Raw genomic sequence first — 26,100 nt, 5'->3', positions numbered from 1 at the left:
GGATCAGCTCACCCCTGCCCAGCAAGCTGAGGTCAGGGGGGTGCTGCATCCGTACCGACAGCTCTTTTCCAACCAGCCTGGACGCACTAATCTGACTGTCCACCGGGTGCAGACAGGGTCGCACCCGCCGATAAGATGCTCCCCCTTCCGAGTCACAGGGAAAACTGCTCAGGACCTGGAAAGAGAGGTCCGGGACATGCTGGCTTTGGGGGTGATCCAGCCATCGGCCAGCCCTTGGGCCTCGCCGGTGGTGCTGGTCCCCAAAAAGGATGGGTCAGTCCGGTTCTGTGTGGACTATCGGAAGCTCAATGCCATCACTGTATCGGATGCCTACCCCATGCCCAGGCCGGACGAGCTCCTAGACAAGCTGGGAGGAGCTCGGTACCTTACCACCATGGACCTTACAAAGGGCTACTGGCAAGTGCCGCTGGATGCAGATGCCCGGCTGAAATCGGCCTTTATCACCCCTCTGGGGCTCTATGAGTTTCTGACCCTGCCTTTCGGCCTCAAGGGAGTGCCGGCCACCTTCCAGCGCCTGGTGGACCAGCTCCTGAGGGGGATGGAGAGTTTTGCCGTGGCGTATATTGACGACATCTGTGTCTTTAGCCAGACCTGGGAGGACCACGTGTCCCAGGTTAGACAAGTGCTGGACCGACTCCAGGGGGCTGGGCTGACTGTCAAAGCGGAGAAGTGCAAGGTGGGGATGGCGGAAGTATCTTACCTGGGCCATCGGGTGGGGAGCGGCCGCCTAAAGCCAGAACCGGCCAAGGTGGAGGTGATCAGAGACTGGCCCGCTCCCCACACCAAAAAGCAGGTCCAAGCCTTTATTGGAATGGCAGGATACTACCGAAGATTTGTGCCCCACTTTAGTGCCATAGCCACCCCCATCACTGAGCTATGCAAGAAGGGGAAGCCAGACAAGGTGGTCTGGACCGAGCAGTGCCAGGAGGCTTTCCGGGCGCTGAAGGAGGCTCTGGTCAGTGGCCCAGTTCTAGCAAACCCAGACTTTGACAAGCCCTTTGTGGTGTTCACCGACGCCTCCGACACGGAACTGGGGGCGGTGTTAATGCAGGAGGATGAAAAGGGGGAGAGACACCCCATCGTGTACCTGAGCAAGAAGTTGCTACCCCGGGAGCAACACTACGCGGCCATCGAGAAGGAATGCCTGGCCATGGTGTGGGCCCTCAAGAAACTAGAGCCCTATCTCTTCGGGCGACACTTCACCGTGTACACCGACCACTCTCCCCTGACCTGGCTGCACCAGATGAAAGGAGCCAACGCCAAGCTCCTGAGGTGGAGCCTGCTCCTGCAGGATTACGACATGGACGTGGTCCATGTGAAGGGAAGTGCCAACCTGATAGCGGATGCGCTGTCCCGGAGAGGGGGCCCCGAACTTCCCCAGGTCACTGGTCACAGTGACCCCGCTCAGTTCAGTCTCGAAGGGGGGAGAGATGTGACGCAGCAGGGAGGGGGGAGTGTTGACCTGGGAATGTGGCCTGGGGACGGGAGACCTGAGAGCCTGTCACCTGAGCCAGGAGGGGGAGGGGGAGGTGACACCTCTGCCCAGGAATGTGGACGGAGGCTGCAGCAGGGAACCTGCTCGGTGGGTTTAGTTTCAGTTTGGGGCTGGGTGGAGGAACACAGGGAACCCCAGGGCTGGGGTCTAAGCTCCCTGCTCCCCCAGAAGGACTTCACTGAGGGGTCCTGGGTGTACCCACAAGCTCTGTTTTGGACTGTGTTCCTGTTGTCCAATAAACCTTCTGTTTTACTGGCTGGCTGAGAGTCTCAGTGAATCCCAGGAAGAGGGGTGCAGGGCCTGGACTCCCCCACACTCCGTGACAACCTCGACCTAGATTCTCACCCATATTTAGGCTCCTAACTTCCACTGGTTTCAAGGGAAGCCTAAGTGCCTTTGAGGATCTGGGCCCTCCTGCCATGATGAAAATTCCGTTTATTCCTGTTCTTTGAACTCTGTCACTTGGCCTGTTTTTGATCCACGGCAGCACCTGGTCACGCACCTTATGAGGCTTCGCTTTTATCATAGCCTCGTGGGAGAGACCTCATCAAAGGCCTTTTGGAAATCTAAATATATCACGTTAGCCAGTTCGCCTTTAGGCACTGTTTTACCGACAGACACAATGAATTCTAATGGATTAATGAGCCACCCTTTTCTTCCGCAGGATCAGTGCTGGCTAGACCCTCTCACATCATGATCTTCCAGGTGGTTTATTATTCTACCTTTAAATTATTGTTGCAACCATGTTCCCAGGGGCCGTAATTCTGCAGACCACCCCTAGAGCCTTTTCTAAATAGAGAAACACTATTCGCTGCCCTCCAGTCCTCTGTAACCGCAGCTGGTTTTTAAGGAGCGGGCAGGTTTTAGCTAGCCACTCCTTATCTGAGCTCCTTCAGCAATGGTGGATATAGGCACTAGTGTGTTTACAGGATGCGAAGGGGCTTGGAAAGGGAAGGTGAGCTGGAGTAGCGGCTGGGGCTCGTGGCTGGGTGGTTTGCAAGTTAACTACAGAGGTCCCAGTGGAAGTGCGGAGAAGGTGTAGAGGATAGGTATCTCAGGGACAGAGGCTCAAGATGGATGGTGGAGGGCAGAGTTAAGGGTGTTTGGGGCAAGTACGTCTACAGTGCATGAAGGTGTCTATTAAAAAGAACCAGCTCCTCAAACCATCACACTGACTTTTTATTGGGGAATTTCCTTTGTTTCCCCCCATATTTTTGCCACCAAGAGATTTTTTACATTACGTGTGAAACCCTGGTAAGGTGTTTGTTTCCTACTGGACAAACTGACGAGAGCCCAGGCTGGGAGGGTCGAATGCTCTTCTGCGGGTTCCCTGGTACCTTGCCGTGGCTCTGCAGACCTCTGAGGGTCAAACAGCTCTCTGTAAAATGTCTCCCTCATAAAACATCCTCTGCAGATTCCCCGGCAGTAAAACAGCTCAGAGCACCCCTCAGCGCCAAGCAGCAGGACTGCACCGTCCCTCCAGCAGGAGCTGCTGGCCTCACCCTGGCTCTTCCAGGCGGGTTGGTGCACTTGACCCAGACGGTTTGGCCACCGGGGCAGAGGAGGCACCCCGAGCCCAGGAGCTCTGACGCTCTCACCTTGGTGGCTTTGAACCGTGCAATGCCTCTGGGAGTGTGGCAGAGGGGCGGGAGGTCACAAGCGCCGCTCCTCCTGGGACGGTCCTGGCACGTAGCCCCGGGGCGGCTCCACCAGGTAAGAGTATGAGAGCCCGACCATGACCTACAGGAGCAGAAGAGCCATCAGCATGCGGCCCGTGGGGCTAGAGCCCCGGCTCCCCCAGGGGCAGGGTGAGGAGGGGCAGGCGGCCATCCCCGGGGTGCTCACCATCAGCAGGCTCAGCAGGCCCATCATCACCCCCAGCATGATGTAGAGGTTTTCGGTCAGGCCTCCAGCCCACAGGGGCCCCAGAATGGTGGCGACTCCCCCCACTGACCGCCGCAGGCCCTGGCTGAACCCTACAGCACGGGAAGAACAGAAAGGTTAACGCTGCCTGCTGTCCCCAGCTCCTGACACCAGGGGGCGCTAAGCCACCATGGGTACTGGCCTGCCTGGGGTGTGACCGGAGGCAGGCAGCCTCCCCGCAGGTGGGGACCTTGCCTTTCTCTTGGCAGGGAAGCCTGAGCGCTAACATGGTGCTACAGAAACAGACAATGGCCATCTGGGAGCCAGTGAGACTGCCTGGGTGCTGGGCCGTACCCCCCCCCAACCAAAGGAGCGAGGCCACGGGACTGGTGCACGACTGCAGAGAAAGACAGGATGGAAGGTAGGCGAGAGAGAGAGAAGCAGCCCCCCGCCCCCTAAAAGAAAGTCCCATGGGACGTGGGGCCCACACACTTTTCTGCGCTGGCGCGAGAAACAGAGCAGTGGTCTCTGCAGTGCAGCGTCCTTACCTCCCCGTCCCGCTGGATCAGAGCGCCGGTCTGTCAACAGTACCAGCTCTTCGAAGAGCACTGTCCCCAAGCCCCGCACAGTCCCTCCCCACTGCTCACACCACCAGGTGGCCTAAAATACTCCATCAAAGATCAGCGTTCTCAGACGGCCCTGGGAGTCGGAGGCCTCGGTTCGGGGTCCAATCCAGGGTGGGGAGAGGCCGGAGAGAAACGGTTGAGAGAACATGACCGATGAGGGAAGGTTATAGAACTGGGCATGTTTACTCTAGAGAAAAGCGGGAACTTGATAACAGACTTCAAATATGTTCAGGGCTGGTACAAAGAGGACGAAAGACCAACTGTTCCCCATGTCCACTGGAGGTCGGACAAGAAGTAATGCGGGAGATCGGCGGCAAGGGAGATTTAGGTTAGATATCAGGAAAGGGATCATGTCGCTGTTTCTGACTCAAAGGGTAGTTAAGCTGTGGCCCAGGCTAACAAAAGAGGCTGTGGGGTCCCCATCATGTTTTAACCGATGGTCTAGGTATATTTGGCCCTGCCTCAGCACTGGAGGCTTGAACTCGATGACCTCTCGAGGTCCTTTCCAGCTGGACATTTCTGCAAGGCCAGGAAGGTCGGTGGCCCCTGGTCACAGCAATTGGCAGACCCATGCTGGGTTCCCTGGTTGCTCTTTCTCCATGTTAGGCTTCGCCTACCCACCTGTGCCATGCCAGATCTCCCACACACCCCTAGAAATTCATTCAGCATTTAGGTGGCAGACAGCAGCGGGGCCTCACAAAGGATCCCACCAAACTCTGATCTCAAGGAGTCATTCAGGGAGGCCTGCCGAGGAGAAGGGTGTCCCCATTCATCGGGTGCAAGAGTGGCTCAGATCACCCTGGCAAGCCAGTCACTGAGCTGAGAGGAACCAAGCCAGCTCTGCCAACACGGAGCGGATGCAGGACTCAGCAGCTGGAAGGGGCCAGGCTAAAGTGGGATAGAAATTGGACCCTGGAAATCAGCGTTTGATCCGAAACCCAACACAGCCATGTGAAATGGAAACCCACCTTGGAAAGGGGGCCCTGTGCCATGGGTTAACAGCCTCCTCCTGGGACAGAGCTACCTGCTCTGACACCCAGATCCTGACAGACAGGCCAGACTCAGCCCCGGGGGAACTCATCTCAGCCAGGGCCGGGGAGGAATCAGGTCCAGCTTGTGCGGGTGAAGCGAACGGTTCCATCCTCTTAACAGCACCATCCAAGGTCCCAGCTGTCCCAAGCTGCTGCCCTAGTGTCCCTACAAGGCGCAAGGTGGGAGAGGCCAACTACACAGAGGTCCCGTGCATGTTTTATGACACCACAATGAAGGGCACCCTTGAGATGGGTATCTGGGCTTGGAGTAAGAAGGGGCAGGCAGGCACCTGCATTTTGGGCATGGCTCAGCTAGTCCCAGAGCAGACTGTGCTCTGAAGGGGAGGGGAGGGGAGGGGAGGAAGTGGGCACCATGCCCCAGCCCGGGCACCGACCCTGCCCCGAGGCTCACCTTGTGTTCTCTCTGCTGTGACCTTGGAGAAGAGCGAGACCTGGGAGACGGCCACGAAGGGCAGCCCCAGCACCTGCAGGAACACGCCGACCACCAGCTCAGACAGCAGGACGGGAAAGCTTCCTGTGGCAGCAACGCAGACATGGCAGGGGGGTGGATGGGCCAGGCGTGCAAAGAGCCCCAGAGTCGGGCAGACTCGAATCAGGGCCTATGCTCGTTCGATGGGCAAGCCCCTGGCATGCTCTGCCCGCCCCCAGTATGCTCCATGCTCGGTTGCTAGCTTTCCTAATCAGCAGAGGACCAGACTTTCATGATGCTGGGCGCCCAGGAGAGCACCCCCTGCTCCTTTCCCTGGGCACCGAGCAGACAGAGGGGCTGGGGAACCGTAGCGCCAGCAAGGCGCTGGGCCCGTCACGGCGCCCATGCCACCTACAGCAGCTGAGCATCGCCACCGCTCATTGGGCAAGGGGGTCTCCTCTCCACCACACAGCCCCTGCTGGGCCACCTCAGGGCACTGCTGGGCCAGCCTGAGCCAGGCAAGGTGCCCCGCAGCCCAGGGGAGCACTCCAGAGCCATGCCAGGCTCCTGTCCCCCATCCATCCCTAGCCAGCGAACTCAACCCCCTGCCAAGCGATTCCCCTCAGGTGGGAGCGAGGAGAAGGGCCCAGGAAGAGAGGAACCGGAGATCCTGGCAGGATGGTTACCTTGGGGCCGTGCCAGGAAGAGCAGGCACCAGACACAAGCCACGTTGCAGATGACCAGCCCGAGCACCAGGACCACGCGGTCGGGGAGGCGGCTGCTGAGGCAACGAACCAGGAAGAAGCCACAGATCACCTTGGAGGGAGGGGGGAACCGGAGTTATTACACAACCCCTGGACCTCGGGCTGGGTGCAAAGACCGTCAGAAACGGGGCCCTTCTGCGGTTGGGGGAGCCAGAGTCAGGGGGTGACTCAGACTGGGGGTCTGAAGGGAAGGAGGGCAGAGCAAGCCCTGCATAGGGCCTCTTGCGGGATAGCAGCACCCGAGAGCCATCCAGCACCAGGCCTCCAGTGCTGGGCACACGAGCACATGCCCTGTGTTCACTTATCAGAGGAGTCACGGCTCGCCAGGGCTCTGCAGACTGCCCTCCCCCTCACGGCCTCAGCACCACCGCTCGCCCATCCCCTGGCTAGCAGGCAGGCCATGCTCGGGCACAGGTGCCAGCCAGCACAGCCAGGCTCCAGGAAATGGCCTGCACCATGCAGACCGGGGCAGGTTGGCAAGGCCAGGCCACAGGCTCTCTGCCAGCAGGGCACAAGGTCTCTCCAGCCTGCAGCCCACCCTGTCCTAGCTGCAGAGACCGCTGGCAAGAATGCCCCACTCCGCAAGCTGCTGGAGCAAGGGCAGAGGAGACGTGCCACACGAATTCTGTCTGGGCGCGTCTATACTGGCATTCTTTGGGCACCCCGCCCCGCAGGCCAGCACCATGGGAACAGTGAGTGTGCCAGCGTAGACAGGGCAAAGGCATTTCAGCCCCATCTATGCGAGTGGAGGAGCATGAGACCCTATCTGCACCAATGCTCCCAGAGGGGCTGCAACAGGGCCGCAGGAGAGGCCTGGCTGGATGGGACCCCAGCATGACTAGCCTCCCTCGCTGCCTGGGCTGGACAGAGGAGATCGGGGCTGGAGGGATGACTCAGAGGAGGGCTTGGCTTAGTGATGAGGGCAGTGGGGGCACCAAATGTGGCTCTAGGCCTAGACCTCCCTCCACCCCATCCTCAGTCTGGCTGTACATACATCTGAAGCATGGGGTAGAGAACAAAAAGCAATTAGCTGAAGGATCCCAAAGAGGGGGAGGGGACGAGAGGGGGGTGGGCAGGTCACCAGGAAGGCTGGGGCGAGAGGTGAGAAAGAGGGTCAGACATTCATCGGTTGCGAGCGCTCTCGGCAGGGTCCGGATCATGCGTGTACACATGCACCGTGGGATGGGAGCCAGTCACCTGCCCCAGGCCATGTCTGCCAGGACCCCTGCCATTACAGACCCCAGGGCTGGGGTCTCACCTACCTCGATGCCGCACAGGAAGTACATGATGCTGTTCTCAAGCTCCCCGAAGCTCAGGTAGCGCTGGGTGATGGGAGTCACCATGGTCTAGAGACATACAGACAGGCAGAGAAAGCAGTCACATGTCTGCCCACCCCACACTCACGGCTGTGAGGAGCCCCCTTTGTGTGGGATGAGGAGGTACAGACCCTCGCCCACGAGGTGCCCCCTCCCCTGCTCTGCCCAGAGGCTATCCCTGGTGGGAGGGCTCTCCTGACCAGCACGTTGGGTCTCTGCTCCCGCTTGTCTTCCCTGAGATGGAGGTAACCCTGGGTCGTGCCCAACGTTCACCCAATTCTGGGCTTCCCCTTGCCCTTCTCCACAAGGAGACCTTGGCCCAGGGAGAGATGCCCACCCTCTGGGCACCAGGTGCAGGTGAAAGGTGAACCCCACCAGGGGTCTGGGAGAGGCCAGAGCACCACATGGAGGGGAGAGGAGATCCCCCAAACACATATCCAGAACCTGGGAAGGGCTGGACAGGAGACGCTCCCTGGACCCAGTCTGGTTGTGAGAGGAGCTGGATCCCCCACCACCGACATGGAGAAGAAACCCGCCCCCCCCCACTCTCAGTGGGAGTGGAACAGAGCAACCTGCCCATCAAGCCCCCAGCCACTCACCTCCAGGGCCGTTTGGTTGAAGAGGGTGATGAACTGGGCAGTGAGCAGAACCACCACTTCCTCCCGCAGGTACTCTGCAACGACACCATGCGGACGTCACGGGGCTGTGGCGCTGGCGAGGAGCGGGGCCAGCCCTCCCTGTCTCCCACTGGGGGCGGAGGCGGGAGAGACATTGCCCAGTGGAACAGGTCAGTGGGCCAATCAGGCGACAGGGAAGGGTGGGGGGTGGCATAAGCAAAGTTCCAGGATGGGGGGGATACTGGGGAACCTCAGTAGCACCAGGGTTTGGATGTTCAAACTAGGCCCCTGCACACTCCTATGCCAGCCAGAGCCCAGGCCCCCTCAACATGGCTCGGGGCAGGAAGCACGATGCTGCTGCAACCAGACACGCTGGGCAAGGGAGAGTCTGATCCTCTTCTGGCCCTGAACTCCATCTGCGGCAGACCCACACTCTCCTGCATGCCAGTTTCTCCACTCATTGGTTCCCAATTTACATGGGTGTGAGCAAGAGGGGGCGCTGCCCTCCTCCACAGTCCACCGGCCCCCAGAGCCGAGCCTTCCTGGACCCCCAGCTGGAGAGTCCCACCAACTCCCTCTCATGCAAACCCTTCCATAGCCTCGTCCTGCCGGCTCACACCACGGCTTGCTGGCTGACCTTGGGCTAGTTCCTTCCTCTCTCTGGGACTCAGTTTCCCCTATTGCAATCCAGGGATAACAGCCCCGGGGGAGGGGGCAAAGGCGCAGTGCCTAGAGAAAGGAAGGGACCATCAGGGTCTCCTACAGCTGGGCCTGCACTCCCCGCTCTGTGCCCAGGTCTGCTCCCTGCCCATCAGTGTGCCGGCGGGACACTGGGTCCAGGCTGTCCAGTCTGGGACACTTGGGTGCTGACCCATCTGCTTGCTCTGGGGCAGGGCATGGGGTTCTAGGGGCAAGCAGGAAGGCACCATGGTGCCCACAGGCCCTCTCGCCAATCAGCACCCAAAAAGCTCGCTTTCAGTTCCCACATAGCTGTCCAGAGCAGCAGGAGACCCACCAGTGACAGCCCCACAGCGTCACGATCCTTGGGGGCTTATGCAGCTGCCAGGCTGGTGCGACGGGGCACAGAGAGTTCGTCAGCACCACTCAGAGCAGCCGCTGTGCGGGGTCTGTGGAGCACGTGGCTCACCTTTCCCCTACAAGCTCCGACACCCTGATGGCGGAGCGCACCGCTGGCCTTGTGGCAAAGGCGCTGGACTGGGATGTCAGCGGGGTGGGTTCAATTCCAGCTCTGCCAGACTCGCGGCAGGGGTAGGATCCTGGTTCGACTGAAGCCCGTGACAAATCCCCGCCAGCACAGTACTGATCAAAATGGAGGCATGCCAGGCTGGGGGCACTCACCTCGCATGGCGCTGAAGTTCTGAAACGGGCTCTTCTCCTTTACTCTGCCCTCCTCCTCGGCCAGGTGCCCGTTGGGCACGTAGCGGGACTCGTCTCCCTCGGGGGGCGTCCTCTGGCCAGTGCCGCCATAGCCCCGGTGCTCAGCGGGCTCCTCCTGGCCAGCGCCGTGCTGCACCAAGGGCTCCCGCTCCTCCTCCTGCTGCCCTGCCAGCGGCGGGTGGGGCACGGGCTGCAGGTCGTAGTACATCACCGCAACGACAAACTGGAGCAGGATCCAGAGCAGGCACATGAAGAGCTGCACAGGGAGACAGACACCTGAGAGCCCGGAGCCGCAGCTCCCCCACCCAGGGAACTCGGGGCCGACTCATGCGGCAAGCTCTCCCCGGCTGCGAGCGACGCCCTGGGAATACTCACCCCCGGTGAGGTGAATTTGTTGACCTCAAAGGGCCCCAGCCGGAAGTTACAGAGCCGCAGGAAGAGGTTACAGGCGGGTCCTGAGCACAAAGAGATGGCGGGGTCACACTCGGGCACTGGGAGGAAAACCCAGAGAGTGAGGAGGGTGGGACTGGCATGCCCCTCACTGCCACCAGCCACCTCCCTCTGCAGCAGGAGGGGCAAAGAATGGGCACCATGAAGGAGATGGTGGGTCTCTCCCACCCTCGCCAGGCTCTGATAGCCACCCCCACTGCCTCTGGCAACAGCCTCTCTGGAGATCCTTTGTCACATACCCCCCGCCCCTGACAGGCAATGCCACCGTGGTCTGGCACCGCACTGCCATGCCCTGGCCCCATACCCTTCCCAACCTGAGAAACACCAGCCACTACACGGCGTCCCCTGACAGTTACCACAGCTTGCTTTCAGGGGAACAGGGCAGTCAGAGCTGAGCCAGCTCCCTTCAGTGGCCCCTCTCCACAGCCAAGGGGGCGACACTGGGGCAAGAGCCTGGTGCGTGGGGCGGGCGCCTACTGAACACGGACTGTGTGTGGACCACAGAGCCCCAGTTCACGGCTCAGGCCCACCACTCCCCCCATGCTGTGGGCCTGCTGCAGAGAGGGTGTGGGGGGGCGGTCCTGGGGTACCTTACCAATCAGCAGCCCAACCTGCCGGCATGCCATCACTGCAGCAAACACCTTGGCGCGCTCCTGTGAGGTGGTGGAGCGGGTGAGATAGCCAAAGATGGAGGCACCCGCTCCCGTCCCAACACCTGCCAGAAACAAGGACAGTCAGGGGCAAGAGACGGGGCATGCTCTGAAAGCCCCCGGCACAAGCGCCTGGATCTGGAGACCCTCAGCCTAGATCCACGTGGCCCACAGCGTCCCCACCAGCAGCTCTTACCTGCCACCAGCCGGCTGCCCAGGAGGAGCCACTTGGAGATGCCCATAAAGTACATGAAATTCCCTGCAATTGGGGGGACAAAAAGCAACAGGTAACGCAGGGAGGAACATGCAAAGTAAAAGCCAGCCGCGGCTGAGCCAGCCAGGAAAGGGGTGCGGGTGCATCCCTGGAGCCAGCTGGACTAGCCAAGAGGCAAGCCTCATGGGGGAAGGAGACGGGCAGGCACTGCTGTCCCCTGTTGGCTATAATCAACCCCACACACACCTGTGAGGGTCTCATCCCATGGGGCTGGAGCAGGGATCGAGTCCTTCAGAACTCCTGGTTTCTGCACCCTAGTGTTGCAGGCAGGAGGGTTATCTGCGATCCTGCTCTGAAGAGTCCCTTTGTTACAATGGCATCACAGGCTCCATGCTCCTTGTCCTGCAACACCAACCCCCCCGTGCAGTAGAGCACATGGGCTGACGTAAACGGGTACTTAGCTGGCGGCCAGCGCGGCACGCTCAGAACTGGGCTCTGTCCGGCTGATGGGTCAGCACCAGCACCAGAGGTTCTGCAGGCTGAATTCTGCCCCACAGGGATCCCCCAGCTGCCCCTCGTAACTGAGGGCAAGATTGGGCCCTGCAACCAGACCTTGGTTAACAATGAATTCATCTGATGCCCGAGCCAGACTAGAACCCAGTTCCCTGCTGCAGCTGGGCTGGCTCTGCAGGGCTCCTAGGAGTAGAAGCAGGTGCTCGGGACCTCTGTAAATCAGGGCCTCAGGTACCTGCATTTAGAGTTTGGTGTTGCATGTTTACACCCTTATGATAAGTGGGGCTAATCCTGCCCTCCCACCCCGCCCTCCCTGGGGGCCAATGCCCAGGACCCAGGCTCACTCTGGACTGCTCCCGCCAGCGAAGCAGCCCAGCCGGCCTTCGCTTGCTCACTCACCCACTATCTCAAACACGTTGGCAAAGAGGATGATGGCTTTGGTACGCTGGCTCCGATCAGACCAGTGCCCGAAGAGGGGCCCCGCAAGCAGGCCAGTGAGGCTGAAGGCAGAGATGCCCAGGCCCAGGAAGTACGGCTCAGCATGGAGCGTCTGCAAGTAGGCCCAGATCGTGGGCAGAATCACCGCTAATGGGGAGCAGAGACAGACAGTCAGGGGCCCCACGCCACAGCGCTAGAGTAGGTCCTGCCAGGCCACCTCAAATGGGTGCTCGGCCTTCCCCTGAATCCATGTTCCTGCCTCCCTGGGGCAAACGTACAGCCCACCTCGTGAGACAGCCTTGGCGCAGCATGAAACCCCCCCCGGCTGGCCTTGGACAAAGAGGGTAGAGGTCTCTGGGTCCCCTAGGCCTGCCAGCTGGGCCTCTGACCCCCGCCCATGGCAACTGCCAGCTATCCAGCCGGATCACCAGTACCGACGCATTGCTTAGGAAGGGGGAGATGCCAACCACCCGAGGACTCAAACCGTCCCCTTTGGGCCCTGGGAGCTCCCCAGTAGCTGCCGGGCATTTCACCCTCCCTTGGGATGGAAGGTGCTGGAGGCTGCAGCAGCTCCTCAGACTCAGGTGGACCCCAGCAGCACCCCATGGCCTTGGCCCCCTGCCCTCCTTGCTAAGAGGGCACAACTCAGCCTGTTCCTGTCTCAGCCTGCCAGAGCCTCCTTCCCTCGGTCAGGGGCCCTCACCCGCTACCCTAGAGCTCCTGTGAAGCCTTACTGCGAGGTGTTTATGCAGCAGCCGAGCCCCTCAGCAGGGCGAGTGGGCCGTGCACCTCACCCAGTCACTGCCATCTTACATCGCACTTAATGGCTGTTGCAGGAGGGAGACAGAGAAACTCCATGAAGCTCAACAGGGGCCAGAACCGAAGTCCTCACATGCCTCCTGCCTCCAGCCACCACCTTCTTTAAGCAGAGCTTAGTTGCTCTATCTGTGGCAAGAAGCCTGGGACCCTTTCCCATAGCTACCTGCCTGCCACAGCTTCTACCACGTTGGTCGTCTCTGCCCGTTGGCCTCTGTAGGCGGCTATAACGAACTACAGTGTCTGAGTGCTGCCAGAATGAGAAACACCAGGCCACCAGAGCCAGGCTGCCCAATACCCTCCATACCCCAGGACCAGGACCGGCTCTAGGCACCAGCAAAGGAAACTAGGGTAGTTGCGCTCTTGGAGCTTGGGGTGGCAAAAAACCTAGAGCTGGCTGTCATGGAGTCCCTGGGCGATGCTCTGGAACTGCTCCCCATGAAGCCAGTCAGGACTCTGCGGCAGTCGCCTTTCTGTGAGCAGCCTGTCTGCATGACACACAGCTCACACAGCTTCCACCTTCCTGGGTCTGACCTCGGAGCATTCAGCATCCTCTGCCCCTCCGTGCGCTTCCCCCAGAGCTAAAGGGTTGGAGAACAAAGGAATCAGGTGACCTCCTGGCCCGGGAAAGGGACAAAGCCCAGAGGAGGAGGGGCTGGAGGGAGTTGCAGTTTGGGGCTGGTTGGAGACATGGAGTGAAGGGCAGACGTGGTTGTCTGGCTCACTGCCCCCCAAAATGGACCCAGCTGAGGGGTCCTGTTCTCTGCACCTACAAGCTCTGTGTTAGACCATGTTCCTGTCGTCTAATAAACCTTCTGTTTTACTGGCTGGCTGAGAGTCACGTCTGACTGCACAGTTGGGGTGCAGGACCCTCTGGCTTCCCCAGGACCCCGCCTGAGCGGACTCGCTGTGGGAAGCGCATGGAGGGGCAGAGGATGCTGAATGCTCCAAGGTCAGACCCAGGAAGGTGGAAGCTGTGTGAGCTTTGTGTCCTGAAGACAGGCCGCTCACAGAAAGGAGACTTCCCCAGAGTCCTGACTGGATTCATGGGGAGCAGTTCCAGAGCATCACCCAGGGACTCCGTGACAGTCTACACTAGAGCTGCACATTCAGCAGGAGGAGACGCACCCACACTACCTCTGATGGGGCAGCGCCAGCGCAGACAAACCCTGAGCGACAGAGACAAGGGCGGTGCGGCGAACTGCGCCAGAATGGGGGACGGGACAGCAAGGAGCTCCGCTTGGGGTTAGAGTGGCAATGAACCAGCAGGATACGCTGGAGCGAGGGGCTGAGAGGTGAGGTTTATGGAGGGGACAGGGAGCGCCACGAGTCATCTGCCTAGATCAGAGGTGAGCAAACCGTGGCCCATGGGACCCTCCCGCCCGGCCCCTGAGCTCCTGGCCTGGGAGCCTAGTCCCCGGCCCCGCCCCTGCTGCCTCAGCGCACCGTGCCGCCGCGCAATGGTCGGGGCAGCCGGGCAGTGCAGTCGCAGAGCCACGGCCTGACCCGGTGCTCTGGGCGGCGCGGTAAGGGGGCAAGGGGCAGGGAGGGTTGGATAGAGGGCAGGGGAGTTTGGGGGTGTGGTCAGGGGTGTGGATAGGGGTCGGAGTGGTCAGAGGGCAGGGAACAGAGGGGTTGGATGGGTCAGGGGTCCCGGGGGGGGAGACAGTCAGGAGGGGGGGGGGTTGGATGGGGCAGCAGGGGGCAGTCAGGGGTGGTCAGGAGACAGGGAGCAGGGGATGGTGGATGGGGTAGGAGTCCCGGGGGAGCCGTCAGGGGACAAGAAGCAGGGGGGTCAGATAGGAGATGGGGCCGGGCCACGCCTGGCTGTTTGGGGAGACACAGCCTTCCCTAACCGGCCCTCCATACAATTTTGGAAACCCGATGTGGCCCTCAGGCCAAAAAGTTTGCCTGCCCCTGGCCTAGGTGGTCAGGGCGAGCCTGCGCAGAGCCCCAGAGAGGCTGTGAAGGGAGAAGTGGAGCAGGCCCAGGACAAGGTCTGTGTGACCCCAGTGTTAGCAGCAGCAGAGGTCAAGCAGGTCCGAGTAGAGGCCCCGGGGTCTGGTGAGGTCATTGGCAGCCATGGGTGAGATGGTTTCAGGAGGGCAGCAGGCAGGAGGTGGGTTGAATCCAGCGCGGAGCTCAGAGCAGTCGAGGAGATGGCTGTAACTGGCACAGATGAAGGGGATCAGTGAGCAGCTGGAGGGGAAAGCTAGGTTCAGGGAGAGCTTTGAGAATGGGGAATTGTTTAACTCTTGTATTTTCCCCATCTGTAACTGGGTTGCATATCATCTCTATGTACCTGGGGCCCTTTCCTTCTTGCTAAAGTTCCAGGCACTAACCAGCTCTTGAGTACATGGTGTGTTCAGTGCCATCATCTCAGGTCACGTTCCCACGTGGACGGTGAACCCCAGCCAGCACCATCACTCGGTTATCGCCAGAACTGGAGGCCTGTTGGCTCGGCCAAGGGGAGCAGCAAATCAGCTCCTTGCAGGCTCAGTTCTCCCTTCCTCTTCCCATACGCTGTGCTCTATGGAGAGCCAGAAGCACAATGGCCATCCCAACAGCAGGGCAGCACCTTGCCCATGGAGGTGACCTCCAGCTGGACAATCCATACTTGGTTATTTGTGGGATAAGGGAAGAGATCAGGGATCTGGATGAATCTGCAGGTGCTAGAGGACTGGAGTCTCTCAAAGGCAGAAGAGATGTACTCAGCAATAAGTGTCAGATTCCCCGTGCTGGGGCATGGATGGAATGTCACTAATAAGGGGGCTGGAAACAAAGCGGCTGCCGTGGGGACAGGCCCCTCTTCCCTCCCCTGATTGGCAGTGTTCGCCTGGAGTGCCAGTTCTGTGCACAGGGATGAGGCTTGTATCACCAGGGCGAGGTCTCGTGCCCCTCTGTGGATGAGCGACAGAGAGCCAGGCGGATAAGGGTGTTAAGGTGGCTCTGGATTGCTGTCTGAGCCGCCAGGAGCGATGGGATGGCAAGGAGAGACTGAGGGCATGACTTGCAAATACCTTGCCTCTAGCGAGCCACAAATCAGGAAGCGGGTGGTCGGGAGGACAAGAGCCCCAGTTTCTGCTGGAAGCTGACAAAAGAAGAGACTAAATACTTACCAAGAACAAGCGTGGGGGGGAGGGGGAAGAGACCTGTGGATTCGAACAGGAGCAGGGGATGGTCAGGAAGGACCCTTCAGGCAGGACAGTTTCAGCTCGTCCCTTTCATGACGTCCCACATGGACTGCAGAACTCTGTGTGTCCGAGTGACATTTGTGGATCCAGAGCTCAGCTGGGGCCAGGATGAGCTGGGGAACCTGCAGCCATACTCTGAAGAGAAGCAGCGTGGCCCAGGGCACACAGGGAGCCTGAGACCTAGGTTCTAGCCTTGGCTCTGCCACTGACCTTGGACAAATGCTCCTTTCCCCAGCCCCCCCTGTCTGTCTTGGCTACATAGACTGCGAGCTCTTCAGAGCAGGGGCTGTCTCCTTGATCCGGGCTGTAGATCTCAGCACCCAACCACGGGAAGGCCTGGTGATTGCTCATCCTGCTAAGCTGAGGGGCACAAGGAAAGGGGGAAGCTCCCTGTGCTGCGTCAGGGAATGCAGAGTGCTGGCTGCCAGTGTCAGTCGAGACCCCTCCATGGGACAGGTCAGATGCTGTGTGCCCAAGAACATAAGAACGGCCATACTGGGTCAGACCAAAGGTCCATCCAGCCCGGTATCCTGTCTGCCGACAGTGGCCAATGCCAGGTGCCCCAGAGGGAGTGAACCTAACAGGTAATGATCAAGTGATCTCTCTCCTGCCATCCATCTCCACCCTCTGACAAACAGAGGCTAGGGACACCATTCCTTACCCATCCTGGCTAGTAGCCATTAATGGACTTAACCTCCATGAATTTATCCAGTTCTCTTTTAAACTCTGTTATAGTCCTAGCCTTCCCAAACTCCTCAGGCAAGGAGTTCCACAGGTTGACTGTGCGCTGTGTGAAGAAGAACTTCCTTTTATTTGTTTTAAACCTGCTACCCATTAATTTCATTTGGTGGCCCCTGGTTATTTTATTATGGGAGCAAGTAAATAACTTTTCCTTATTCACTTTCTCCACACCCTTCATGATTTTATAGACCTCTATCATATCTCCCCTTAGTCTCCTCTTTTCCAAGCTGAAAAGTCCTAGCTTCTTTAATCTCTCCTCATATGGGACCCGTTCCAAACCCCTAATCATTTTAGTTGCCCTTTTCTGAACCTTTTCCAATGCCAGTATATCTTTTTTGAGATAAGGGGACCACATCTGTATGCAGTATTTAAGATGTGGGCGTACCATGGATTTATATAAGGGCAATAAGATATTCTCCGTCTTATTCTCTATCCCTTTTTTAATGATTCCTAACATCCTGTTTGCTTTTTTGACTGCCGCCGCACACTGCATGGACATCTTCAGAGAACCATCCACGATGACTCCAAGATCTTTCTCCTGATTAGTTGTAGCTAAATTAGCCCCCATCATATTGTATGTATAGTTGGGTTATTTTTTCCAATGTGCATTACTTTACATTTATCCACATTACATTTCATTTGCCATTTTGTTGCCCAATCACTTAGTTTTATGAGATCTTTTTGAAGTTCTGCTTTGGTCTTAACTATCTTGAGCAGTTTAGTATCATCTGCAAACTTTGCCACCTCCCTGTTTACCCCTTTCTCCAGATCATTTATGAGTACGTTGAATAGGATTAGTCCTAGGACTGACCCTTGGGAAAAGCCGGGGATATGCACAGTGGCTAATGTTCCTCAATCAAACCTTCAGTGTTTCAACACAAACACTTAATTACAGACACTGCTCGGGATGCCAGTGACTCAGGCCCTTGAATTGTGCAGACCAGCTTCAAGCATGAGGATATCCAGGAAACCTGCTGGCCAAGTAATTAATATAATTTACCGGCCACCAGAGAAGAGCACGGGCTCCTCTAGTCCAGCAGCTTTCATCATCACGACAGATCAATGGCTCATCTAGTCTGGCAGCCTCCCTGCAACAGTGGCCACCCCAGGGCTCTAATTATATAGTATCAGCTCATGGAAGGAGTGGGAGATGCTTCTGATTTGGCATGGGGATCGGTTTATCCCCTGAAGCAGGAGGAGTGATAGCACATGCAGTCTGACAGGTTTCAGAGTAACAGCCGTGTTAGTCTGTATTCGCAAAAAAAAAAAAAAAAAAAAAGGAGTACTTGTGGCACCTTAGAGACTAACCAATTTATTTGAGCATAAGCTTTCGTGAGCTACAGCTCACTTCATCGGATGCATACTGTGGAAAGTGTAGAAGATCTTTTTATGTACACACAAAGCATGAAAAAATACCTCCTCATGCTTTGTAGGTATTTTTTCATGCTTTGTGTGTATATAAAAAGATCTTCTACACTTTCCACAGTATGCATCCGATGAAGTGAGCTGTAGCTCACGAAAGCTTATGCTCATATAAATTGGTTAGTCTCTAAGGTGCCACAAGTACTCCTTTTCTTTTAGCACTTGCAATCTTATCCTGGGTAGTGAAATAGCAGCTAGGAAATGGTAGAATTACGAAACCCAGCTCCACAGGGTCTGGATCCATCCTTGGTCCCTTCCTGCATTAAAAGTCACTGACCCCTTAGGGGCTCTCGGGTAAGGGAAAACCAAACAACGGGACCAAGAGAGGGGAGGGAAACTGGAGATGACGGACCCAAGGATTCAGAAAACACCAATCAGTCCTGGAGACCGTCTGCAGCCAACACAGCACCCTCTACTGAAAGAAGGGGAGAAGGGAGTAGCTGCGAGCCCACCTATAACCAGCGCCCCTGCCCCATTCCTTCAGTGCCCCCTGGTGGGCACGGAATTCTCATCACACTTGACAGACTGTTGTCAGATGTAAGTCAGCTAGGGGTGCCGAAGGCTGGCACCCAGCAGCAGTGCCTCCTCCAGTCCCACCCTTCAGCTGACCCTGGAGGATGAGTTACAGACTCAGACTGCAGCTTGTAAAATATTAACAAAGGAAACTGGGAGACCAGCTCTGCTTCAGCAGGGGCCCTCCCGTCCCCCCACACCACCAAGCTGTGTGGAAGAGCTGTGGGGCCTGCGAGACCCACTCCAGGCCTAGCAGTTCCCAGCACTTTGGGGAGCACTGGGGCACGTCTCGCCAAGGGGAAAAAGTCCCAGTAAGAAAAGAACAATGCATCTAAAAATCCATATAGGAACAGACCCACATACCAAGCCAGCCCCACTGCAGGGCCTGCCAGGCTCCCAAAACCCCTCCATGGCTCTCGTCCACCATTGCTCCAGCCCCAATAAAGGCCAGTAGAGTCACAGGAGACTCCCCACAATTGATCTAAGATGCTGATGTCTCCTTGTAAACAGCTACTGCAAATTACCAATCCCTTTGCTACCCCACCAGCTTATGAGGGGCGGAGGGGCACAAGCACCTGGCCTAAGGTGTTGCCATTAAAACAGTCTCTAGTCCTGGGGTTTCACGAGGCATTGCTCGACCCAGCCAGAAAAACAAGGCAGCACAGGGTCGCATGCCAGAGGCAGGGCACAGGCTGTTCCGGTGTCCTGGCAAGAGACAGGACCAGACCCACTGCAGGGTCACACAGCAGAGGCAGATGCGCAAGGGGGTCTCAAGGTGGCGGGGGGCACCAGCCTGATTCCAAAGGCAATCTGCTCTGTTCTCTAATAGAACGATGACAGTCCCCATAGCCTTCACCTCTCCCCCTACCCCACCCCTCCACTCCCCTCCCCCATTCAGAGACGCAAGCAGGCCTCTTCCTTCCTCTCATGCTATCCTGGCCTGACAATTGCTGGGCCCTGATTCTGAGCCACCTTTCCACCTCCCCAATTCCAGGCTCAGCTCGGGGCCTGCTCTAACTGAGTGAAATCCAATGACCTGCATTATGCACTATGGCCCCTTCCGGCTTTAACATCTATTAACCCAACTTGTGACCGTCTAGAATAGCTGGAGTGCAGAAGTGGAGTGGGGAAGTCGTACCCCTGCAACAAGAGCTGTGCCCATTGTGCCAGCCCTATCCACAGAACCCCGCTGGGCCAGGGGAACACCTGACTGGGGGGCCCCCCGCTGCAGCATAAAGGGTCCAGAATGCAGGCCAGAAGCAGAGCCCAGCTCTGCCGCCAACTTGCTGCCTGACTTCAGGCAAGTCATTTAACCACCCCCTCGGTGCCTCAGTTTCCCCATCTGTGACACGGTGAGAGAGACTGACCCAGGTCCATTAACATCCACAAAGCAACGGGACCAGAGAGGAGCAGACTCACAAACCCACCCTCAGGGACAGAGCTTCCGCCTATGGGACCTCAACCAGCGGGTTTTGTCATTCATGGACGCAGCGGGACGTGGGTGCCCCCCAGCAGCCCTGCAGGGCCCATGGGAGCAGGCCCAGGGGGGAGTGGAGGTATCCGGGGTCACCCTCCCGGTTATGGCTCTGACACTCCGTGGCCGGCCCAGGCTGGCAGGGCATCGCCCCCTGCCCGCAGCGCTCACCGTACTCGATCCCTCCCGAGAGGAAGAGGAGGCCAATGGTGAAGTTGGTCAGTTTCTTCTTCCTCTGATACTCCATCGACCCGGCTGCTGCTTTCCTCCCCGCGGGGCGGAGGTGACGGTTCCCTGCAGGACTCAGCGCCCGGCTGCGGCGTCTCCGCTGCCAGGGGCCATCGCGGCGGCTGCGGCGCGCAGCCTGGGGGCCTAGCCGGGCAGCCCTGGCCTCTCGCCAGCCCTTCCTAGGTGCACGTCGCTGGGGGCCCCAGCCCCCCACCAGGATCCAGCGAGCCCGGGGCGGAGCCGAGCGAGCCCGCAGCTGACAGCGACCAGGGCAAAGCGCCGGCTCCGGCTCCGGCTCCGGCTCCGGCTCCTCCTCTCCCAGCGCTCCCAGGTGGGCGTGGGCAGGGCCCCGCTCCCGGCCGCAGGCGCCTCTGAAGGAGAAGCAGCTCAGTGGCCCCCCCCGCGCAGGTGGCTGTTATTGGTCCCCGTGCAGGGCGGGGACGGGGGGTCTCAGGGACAGCGGGGCGGAGGAGCGGTTTCAAGATTTAATTGCAATTGGTTGATGCCAAGCCCAGGCGCTCGGGCAGCGTCTGCTCCGCTGCAAGCCAGGCCCCCGCCCCACGGCAGGGGCTCAAACGGGGGGGGGAGGCTTTCTGGCCGGACACGGCCACGGGCCTTGGCGGGCCCTCCGGGACCTGGAGCCGACGGACGGGGGAGAGCTCAGCGAACACCTCCCCCCCCCCCACCTGGGCGGGAACCGCGGGGCGTTTTGAAACAGTAGCCGCGTGCAGCCGGGAGTTTAAAGGGTGCCCCCCCCCAGTCTAGACACACCCCTGGGCCTGAGAGATCAGGAGACCCCCCCCCTCCCCCGCCGGAGTTATCACAACAGTCCCGCTGCCCCCCCCCGGGATCGGGTGAGGCTCCCACCCCTGCGGCCAGATGGTCCCCCCCTTCCTCTGGGTGTTGTGAGGGGCGGGGGTCGCGGGCCTCAGGGGAAGGCGGGGGGGGGGCTGGTCTCTCAGGAGCGGGGCACCTAACGCCCGCCCCTACTGGCGCTGCCCGCAGGTGGAGCAGACAGGGACAGAACCCAGGCGTCCGGGACTCCCCAGTCAGGGGGCGGAAGCGGAAACGGACTTGCCCCGTTTCCGCCCGTCAGGCGAGTAGCGAGGAAGCCTGTACGCATGCGCAACCGCTTGCCCGGGGTGGGGGGGGGGAAGAGTTTCCGCCCCGCACTGACATGGCGGCTCCGCGTGGGCTCGAGCGGGCGCAAGGCGGCCGGAAGTGAGGCTCGGAGCCCCTGCCGCGCGCTCGCCGACCCGTGCTCGCCATGGCCGGGATCCTCTTCGAGGACATCTTCGACGTGAAGGACATCGACCCTGAGGGCAAGAAATTCGACCGGGGTAAGTCAGGCCGGGGCCTCCCTCCCCCGGGGCTCCTCCCGCCAGGGCGCGAGAGGGAACAGCCCCATAGCCCCCTCCACCCCCTGGATCTGGGGCTGGATCGGGACCCAGGCCCCGGGGGGGAACAGCCCCATAACCCCCCACCCGGCTGGATCGGGACCCAGGCCCCGGGGGGGAACAGCCCCATAACCCCCCACCCCACTGGATCTGGGGCTGGATCGGGACCCAGGCCCCGGGGGGGAACAGCCCCATAACCCCCCACCCCACTGGATCTGGGGCTGGATCGGGACCCAGGCCCCGGGGGGGAACAGCCCCATAACCCCCCACCCCACTGGATCTGGGGCTGGATTGGGACCCAGGCCCCAGGGGGAACAGCCCCATAACCCCCACCCCACTGGATCTGGGGCTGGATTGGGACCCAGGCCCTAAGGGGAGCAGGCCCCTTAACCCCCCCCCCCACCCCCTTCGCTTTGAGGGCTGGATTGGGACTGAGGCCCCAGGGGGACAGGTTCCATAATACCCCCCGACCCCAGATCTGAGGCTAAATTGGAATTGAGGCCGTAGAGGGGACAGGTCCAATAACATCTCCTTCCCCCTGGGATCTGGGGCTGGATCTGGACCGAGGGCCCCGTATTTCATGTGTTGCTGCTTCCGCTCCTTCTCTTCCAGTTTCCCGCCTGCACTGTGAAAGTGAGTCTTTCAAAATGGACCTAATCCTGGATGTGAATATACAGATCTACCCCGTGGACCTGGGTACGTATGTAGGGTGCCCACAGGCTGGCAACTGATCATCCCTGTAACAGGCAGCACCTGTTGAGCAAGAGCCAGCTGCTGGCAGAGGTGCCCATAACACTGAGGGCTTGTCTACCCAGGATACAAATGCAAATTAAGGAAAGGTGTGCATCTGAAGTGTATGATTTAAAGTGCAGTAAGCCCTCACTTGTATGCTGCCATTCTGAAGGAAAGAGGCCTTGGATGCGTTCAGTGCATTTAATTACTTAGGTCCAGTGGCCACAAACAGCTGTGATGTGAGGAGAGATGCTCTTCACCTGCCTGACAGCTCCATGACCTCTGGGGTCCGTGCTACTCCGAGCGCATCACCTGGCATCTGGATGCGCTGCTGAGTGTCCCTGATCACCTTTTCTGGAGCTGGGAGCCCTGAATATTGTGTTCCCTGGTGACTGGGCAGATCGGGCTAGGAGCCAGTTCGCACGTAGCTCTCTCGTCTTTGCCATCGAGCACCTTTGAATTAACATACAGCTAGTACTCCTGGTGTGCTCTGGTTTCTGTGTTGCTCCCTTTTCCCCTGCCCTTGTGTGCATGAGAACGTGTGGCCTGTGACAGGTGTGGCTGTGAGCAGCTGGCCTCCTTGCAGGCTTGCCTTTTATCTCTTGCTCTCTATTGTGTGGTTCAGGTGACAAATTCCGCCTGGTTATCGCCAGCACTTTGTATGAAGATGGGACCCTGGATGATGGGGAGTATAATCCCACTGACGACAGGCCGTCCAGGTAATGGGGCAGTCCTCAGTATGAATTCCCCTTGGGTCGGGTGTGGTCAACTCTTGTGGGGATCCGAGCTGGCTGAGGGCAGTGAACCAAGGGGTACTGACAGTGGGGAAAGCGTGGAGTTGGGGAGCTGCCATGGGTCAGCGTCACTGTCTGATGACTTTGGCCTTTAAGCACCTGGGAGAAGGGGCTAACGAGTTCCCAGCCTTTGTCTGGTGGAGTCCCCTTGTGGTCTGTTGGCAGCGGGGTACTGCTCTGTCTCCTGGCGCGTTTGCTTGGTGCCCACTCTCTTGTCCTGCCCCCATTCACTTTTCCTCTCTCTCGGTTTTCCTTCTCATCTTTCACTTTTATCCAATCTCTGTTTCTTTTTTGGTTTCTAAATTTTCTTGTGTCTGTGACTATTTATACATCATCACTGTCATATCTGAGCAGCCCCTACCTGTTCTTGGCGGCCCTGGGTCTGTAGCTCCCGCTTCCTACTCACCAGGGGGTTATTTGCTGCTTGGGCTGGCGGTGGCCATTGGTGACTCCGTAGGGCTGGATCGCACATCTCTTGAGCGTCCCTGTGTGCTGTGGGGGCAGAGGCCAGACTGTGCTTATGTGGCTGGCTACATTCGGGGCCATTGCAGGAGTGCAGAGGGCCCCAGGTGGCTTTCCAGGTCAGGTCTGTGGGTGTGCGCCTCTCTCCACCCCTGGTGTCTTGTTGCACGCAGGGCCGACCAGTTTGAATATGTGATGTACGGGAAGGTGTACAGGATTGAGGGCGATGAAACATCCACAGAGGCAGCCACACGCCTGTAAGTGCCCTGCTTGCCCCTACCCCCCATGCCACTCCCCTGTTGTCCACGAGAGGTGATGCGGTTCTGTGCCCCTCCAAAGCGCGGTGCCTGGAGCTTGGGGTAGTCAAGGGAGGGGGCAACATGGTCCTGCCCAGAGTCCCTAGTGGATCCCTAAGGGGAACACCGGGGCACTGAGCTCTGTCCACTGCACTCCTCTCACGTAGCAGGCTCCTAATTCCCAGAGGTGATGGCTGGAGGCCATAGCCAGGGGCTCCCTTTAGCCACGAGTAGGGCCGCTGACATTAGGGAGGTGAGCAACTGTGGCTGCCTCTTGGCTACTCAGGCTTCTGGAACCTGGGTGTGATGCCCCCTCCCTGATCCGTGGGATCCTGTTCTCACCTCTGCCCCTCTCCTGCCCTAGTTCTGCCTACGTGTCCTACGGTGGTCTGCTCATGAGACTCCAGGGAGACGCCAACAATCTGCACGGCTTCGAAGTGGATTCCAGGGTTTACCTCCTGATGAAGAAATTGGCCTTCTAACCACAGGGGGCCGAGCAGCTGGGGACTGCGGCTGCAGCTGGGACCCTGCCTCACATGCAGGCTTTGCAAATCGACACGGCCTTGCTGGCCGAGACTGGGACCCTTGTGTTCAACGGCTGCTGGATTTCAGCTCTTTTGGCCCATCAGGACCCTCTGGAGTGACGCAAAGAGGGAGCCACTAGGCTGTTGTACTCCCTGCTGGTCCAGATCCCTGCACCACCTGCAGTTCTGCCAATAATGCCCCTCTGCTGGGGCCTGCAGCCCACTCCTGTTCCAGGCCAGCGCTCTGCCCCTCGTGAGCAGGGGGATAGCTCTAGGCAGGTCCCTGGCTGGAGGCGATGGTGAGTGGCTGCCGTGTGTGCTGCAGGCTCCATTCCAGACCCCTCCTTTCCCATAGTGGCTGTGGGGCTGCTTCCCTGTCGGCTCCACTCTGCTGGCTGCATGGCAAAAGTCTGCACCATTTCCAGCAGTCCTTGTGTTTCGTGGCCTCTGTGTTGGCTGGGAGCAGGACAGGGAATCGTTATGAGCCAGCCCCACCTGGTTCTTTACTAAAGTGGGTTCTTCGGATGTGTCTCTGCTTAGGTCACTCTAGCACGTGTGAGATGTGGGGGCGGGGAGATGAGAGGTGCCAAGGAGATGCGACATTGTGAGACTGGCCAGGACTAGGACCACAGGGATCGAATCAAACGCTTCAGCCCCAGCAGATTGCTACACTCTGGTGCAAGAGCTCCAGTCCCGACGTCCTGCTAAAACCATCAGCAGTGACACAGCTAAAACCACTGGTGTTTAAGATGGGGAGTTCACCTCTTTCTGCACTCTGGCTTCTAGGTGCGCAGACCTGACTGTGTCGGTCCCTTGTTTCAGGCACGGCTGCACTAGTTACACTGGAAGGTTTCCTTTGTGACTCTAAGGGCTAGACGCTTCATTTTGTCTCCGAGTTGACTCTGCTGTTGTCCTCCCTTCCCCACGCCAGTCATTTCTGGCTATATCCAGACTGTGACCCTGGGTTACGATTGTAAAAAGTTTTGGGACCCGCTACTTGTCCAGCCTCAATAAAAAGGGGAGAGGGCTCCCCCTGCCGGAGAGCTTGTGAGCCAAGTCTTCCAACACATGGGGTGGCCCTTAGTGACCGGCCACAGGTAGAGTTTTTCCGAAGTAGCTATGGCAGCAAAAGTCCACTCCACCTGCAAAAAGGGGCTTTTGCCAATAGAGTTTTTTGTTTGGGGGGCTGGGACAAGCTCTGCCGGCCCAGGGGCTCGTGCCCTTTCTGGTGGAGGGAAGGCCTGAAAGCCAGGTGCAGAGCCAGCCAGTGAAACCAGACGCAGCTCTATTGAGCATGCTCAGTCTCGCTGATTTCATTCGCGGGCTGGATCCTGGCCTTTAGATTCCTCTCTGCTGCCTGGAGTTTCCTTAGTGAAAAATCCACTCTGATCAGAGGTGCGAATGGCCCCGAAGCTCCCAGGAGAGCCGAGAACGGGAGTGGGGTGGCAGGCAGTGGGGATTGGGTTTTAGAGGGGGCGTGGAGGAAGAATGCAGCAGGCTGTAGGAAGTGTGTGCATGACGTAGTGCCTGTGGCGTAGACATGGTCTCTCTAATGCTGTCTCCTTCCATGTAATTCAGCCTAGAAATTGCTGCAGGGTAGGGGTGAGAGGGGAGATGCCTGCGAGATGCTTTAGCCTGGGAAGAGGGCCAGCCTAGGAGAAAGTGTGAGAGCCGGAGCTTG

General features: G+C 58.9%; 2 protein-coding genes across 6 annotated transcripts; one reads left to right on the top strand and one right to left on the bottom strand.

Annotated features, from left to right (window-relative positions):
• Window positions 1–2,685: 2,685 nt before the first annotated feature.
• On the bottom strand, window positions 2,686–20,791 carry LOC141993801 (major facilitator superfamily domain-containing protein 8-like). Of its 5 annotated transcripts, none has more exons than XM_074963473.1 (12): window positions 20,158–20,756; window positions 11,788–11,973; window positions 10,858–10,920; window positions 10,607–10,726; window positions 9,937–10,052; window positions 9,523–9,817; window positions 8,146–8,219; window positions 7,493–7,576; window positions 6,153–6,282; window positions 5,449–5,571; window positions 3,362–3,492; window positions 2,686–3,256 (listed from the first exon to the last, which is right to left on the bottom strand). In XM_074963473.1, the coding sequence occupies exons 1-12, from the start codon at window positions 20,231–20,233 to the stop codon at window positions 3,170–3,172; spliced, it is 1,485 nt and encodes a 494-aa protein (XP_074819574.1). In that variant the 5' UTR covers window positions 20,234–20,756; the 3' UTR covers window positions 2,686–3,169. The 5 variants fall into 5 exon arrangements, with proteins under 5 accessions (XP_074819574.1, XP_074819575.1, XP_074819576.1 ...); XM_074963474.1 differs by having other exon boundaries at window positions 9,937–10,016; window positions 20,158–20,748; XM_074963475.1 differs by lacking the exons at window positions 2,686–3,256; window positions 3,362–3,492 and adding an exon at window positions 4,116–4,192 and having other exon boundaries at window positions 20,158–20,763.
• A 569-nt stretch (window positions 20,792–21,360) lies between these two features.
• Window positions 21,361–25,478, top strand: POLR2H (RNA polymerase II, I and III subunit H). Its single transcript, XM_074962899.1, has 5 exons — window positions 21,361–21,554; window positions 22,224–22,307; window positions 22,969–23,062; window positions 23,773–23,856; window positions 24,260–25,478. The coding sequence occupies exons 1-5, from the start codon at window positions 21,482–21,484 to the stop codon at window positions 24,375–24,377; spliced, it is 453 nt and encodes a 150-aa protein (XP_074819000.1). The 5' UTR covers window positions 21,361–21,481; the 3' UTR covers window positions 24,378–25,478.
• The last annotated feature ends 622 nt before the right edge of the window (window positions 25,479–26,100 follow it).

This window comes from Natator depressus, chromosome 9 (genome assembly GCF_965152275.1).
Source record: "Natator depressus isolate rNatDep1 chromosome 9, rNatDep2.hap1, whole genome shotgun sequence".
NCBI lineage: Eukaryota > Metazoa > Chordata > Testudines > Cheloniidae > Natator > Natator depressus.
The sequence above is the reverse complement of the archived record's forward strand: the minus strand, read 5'-3'. Positions and strand labels throughout refer to the sequence as shown.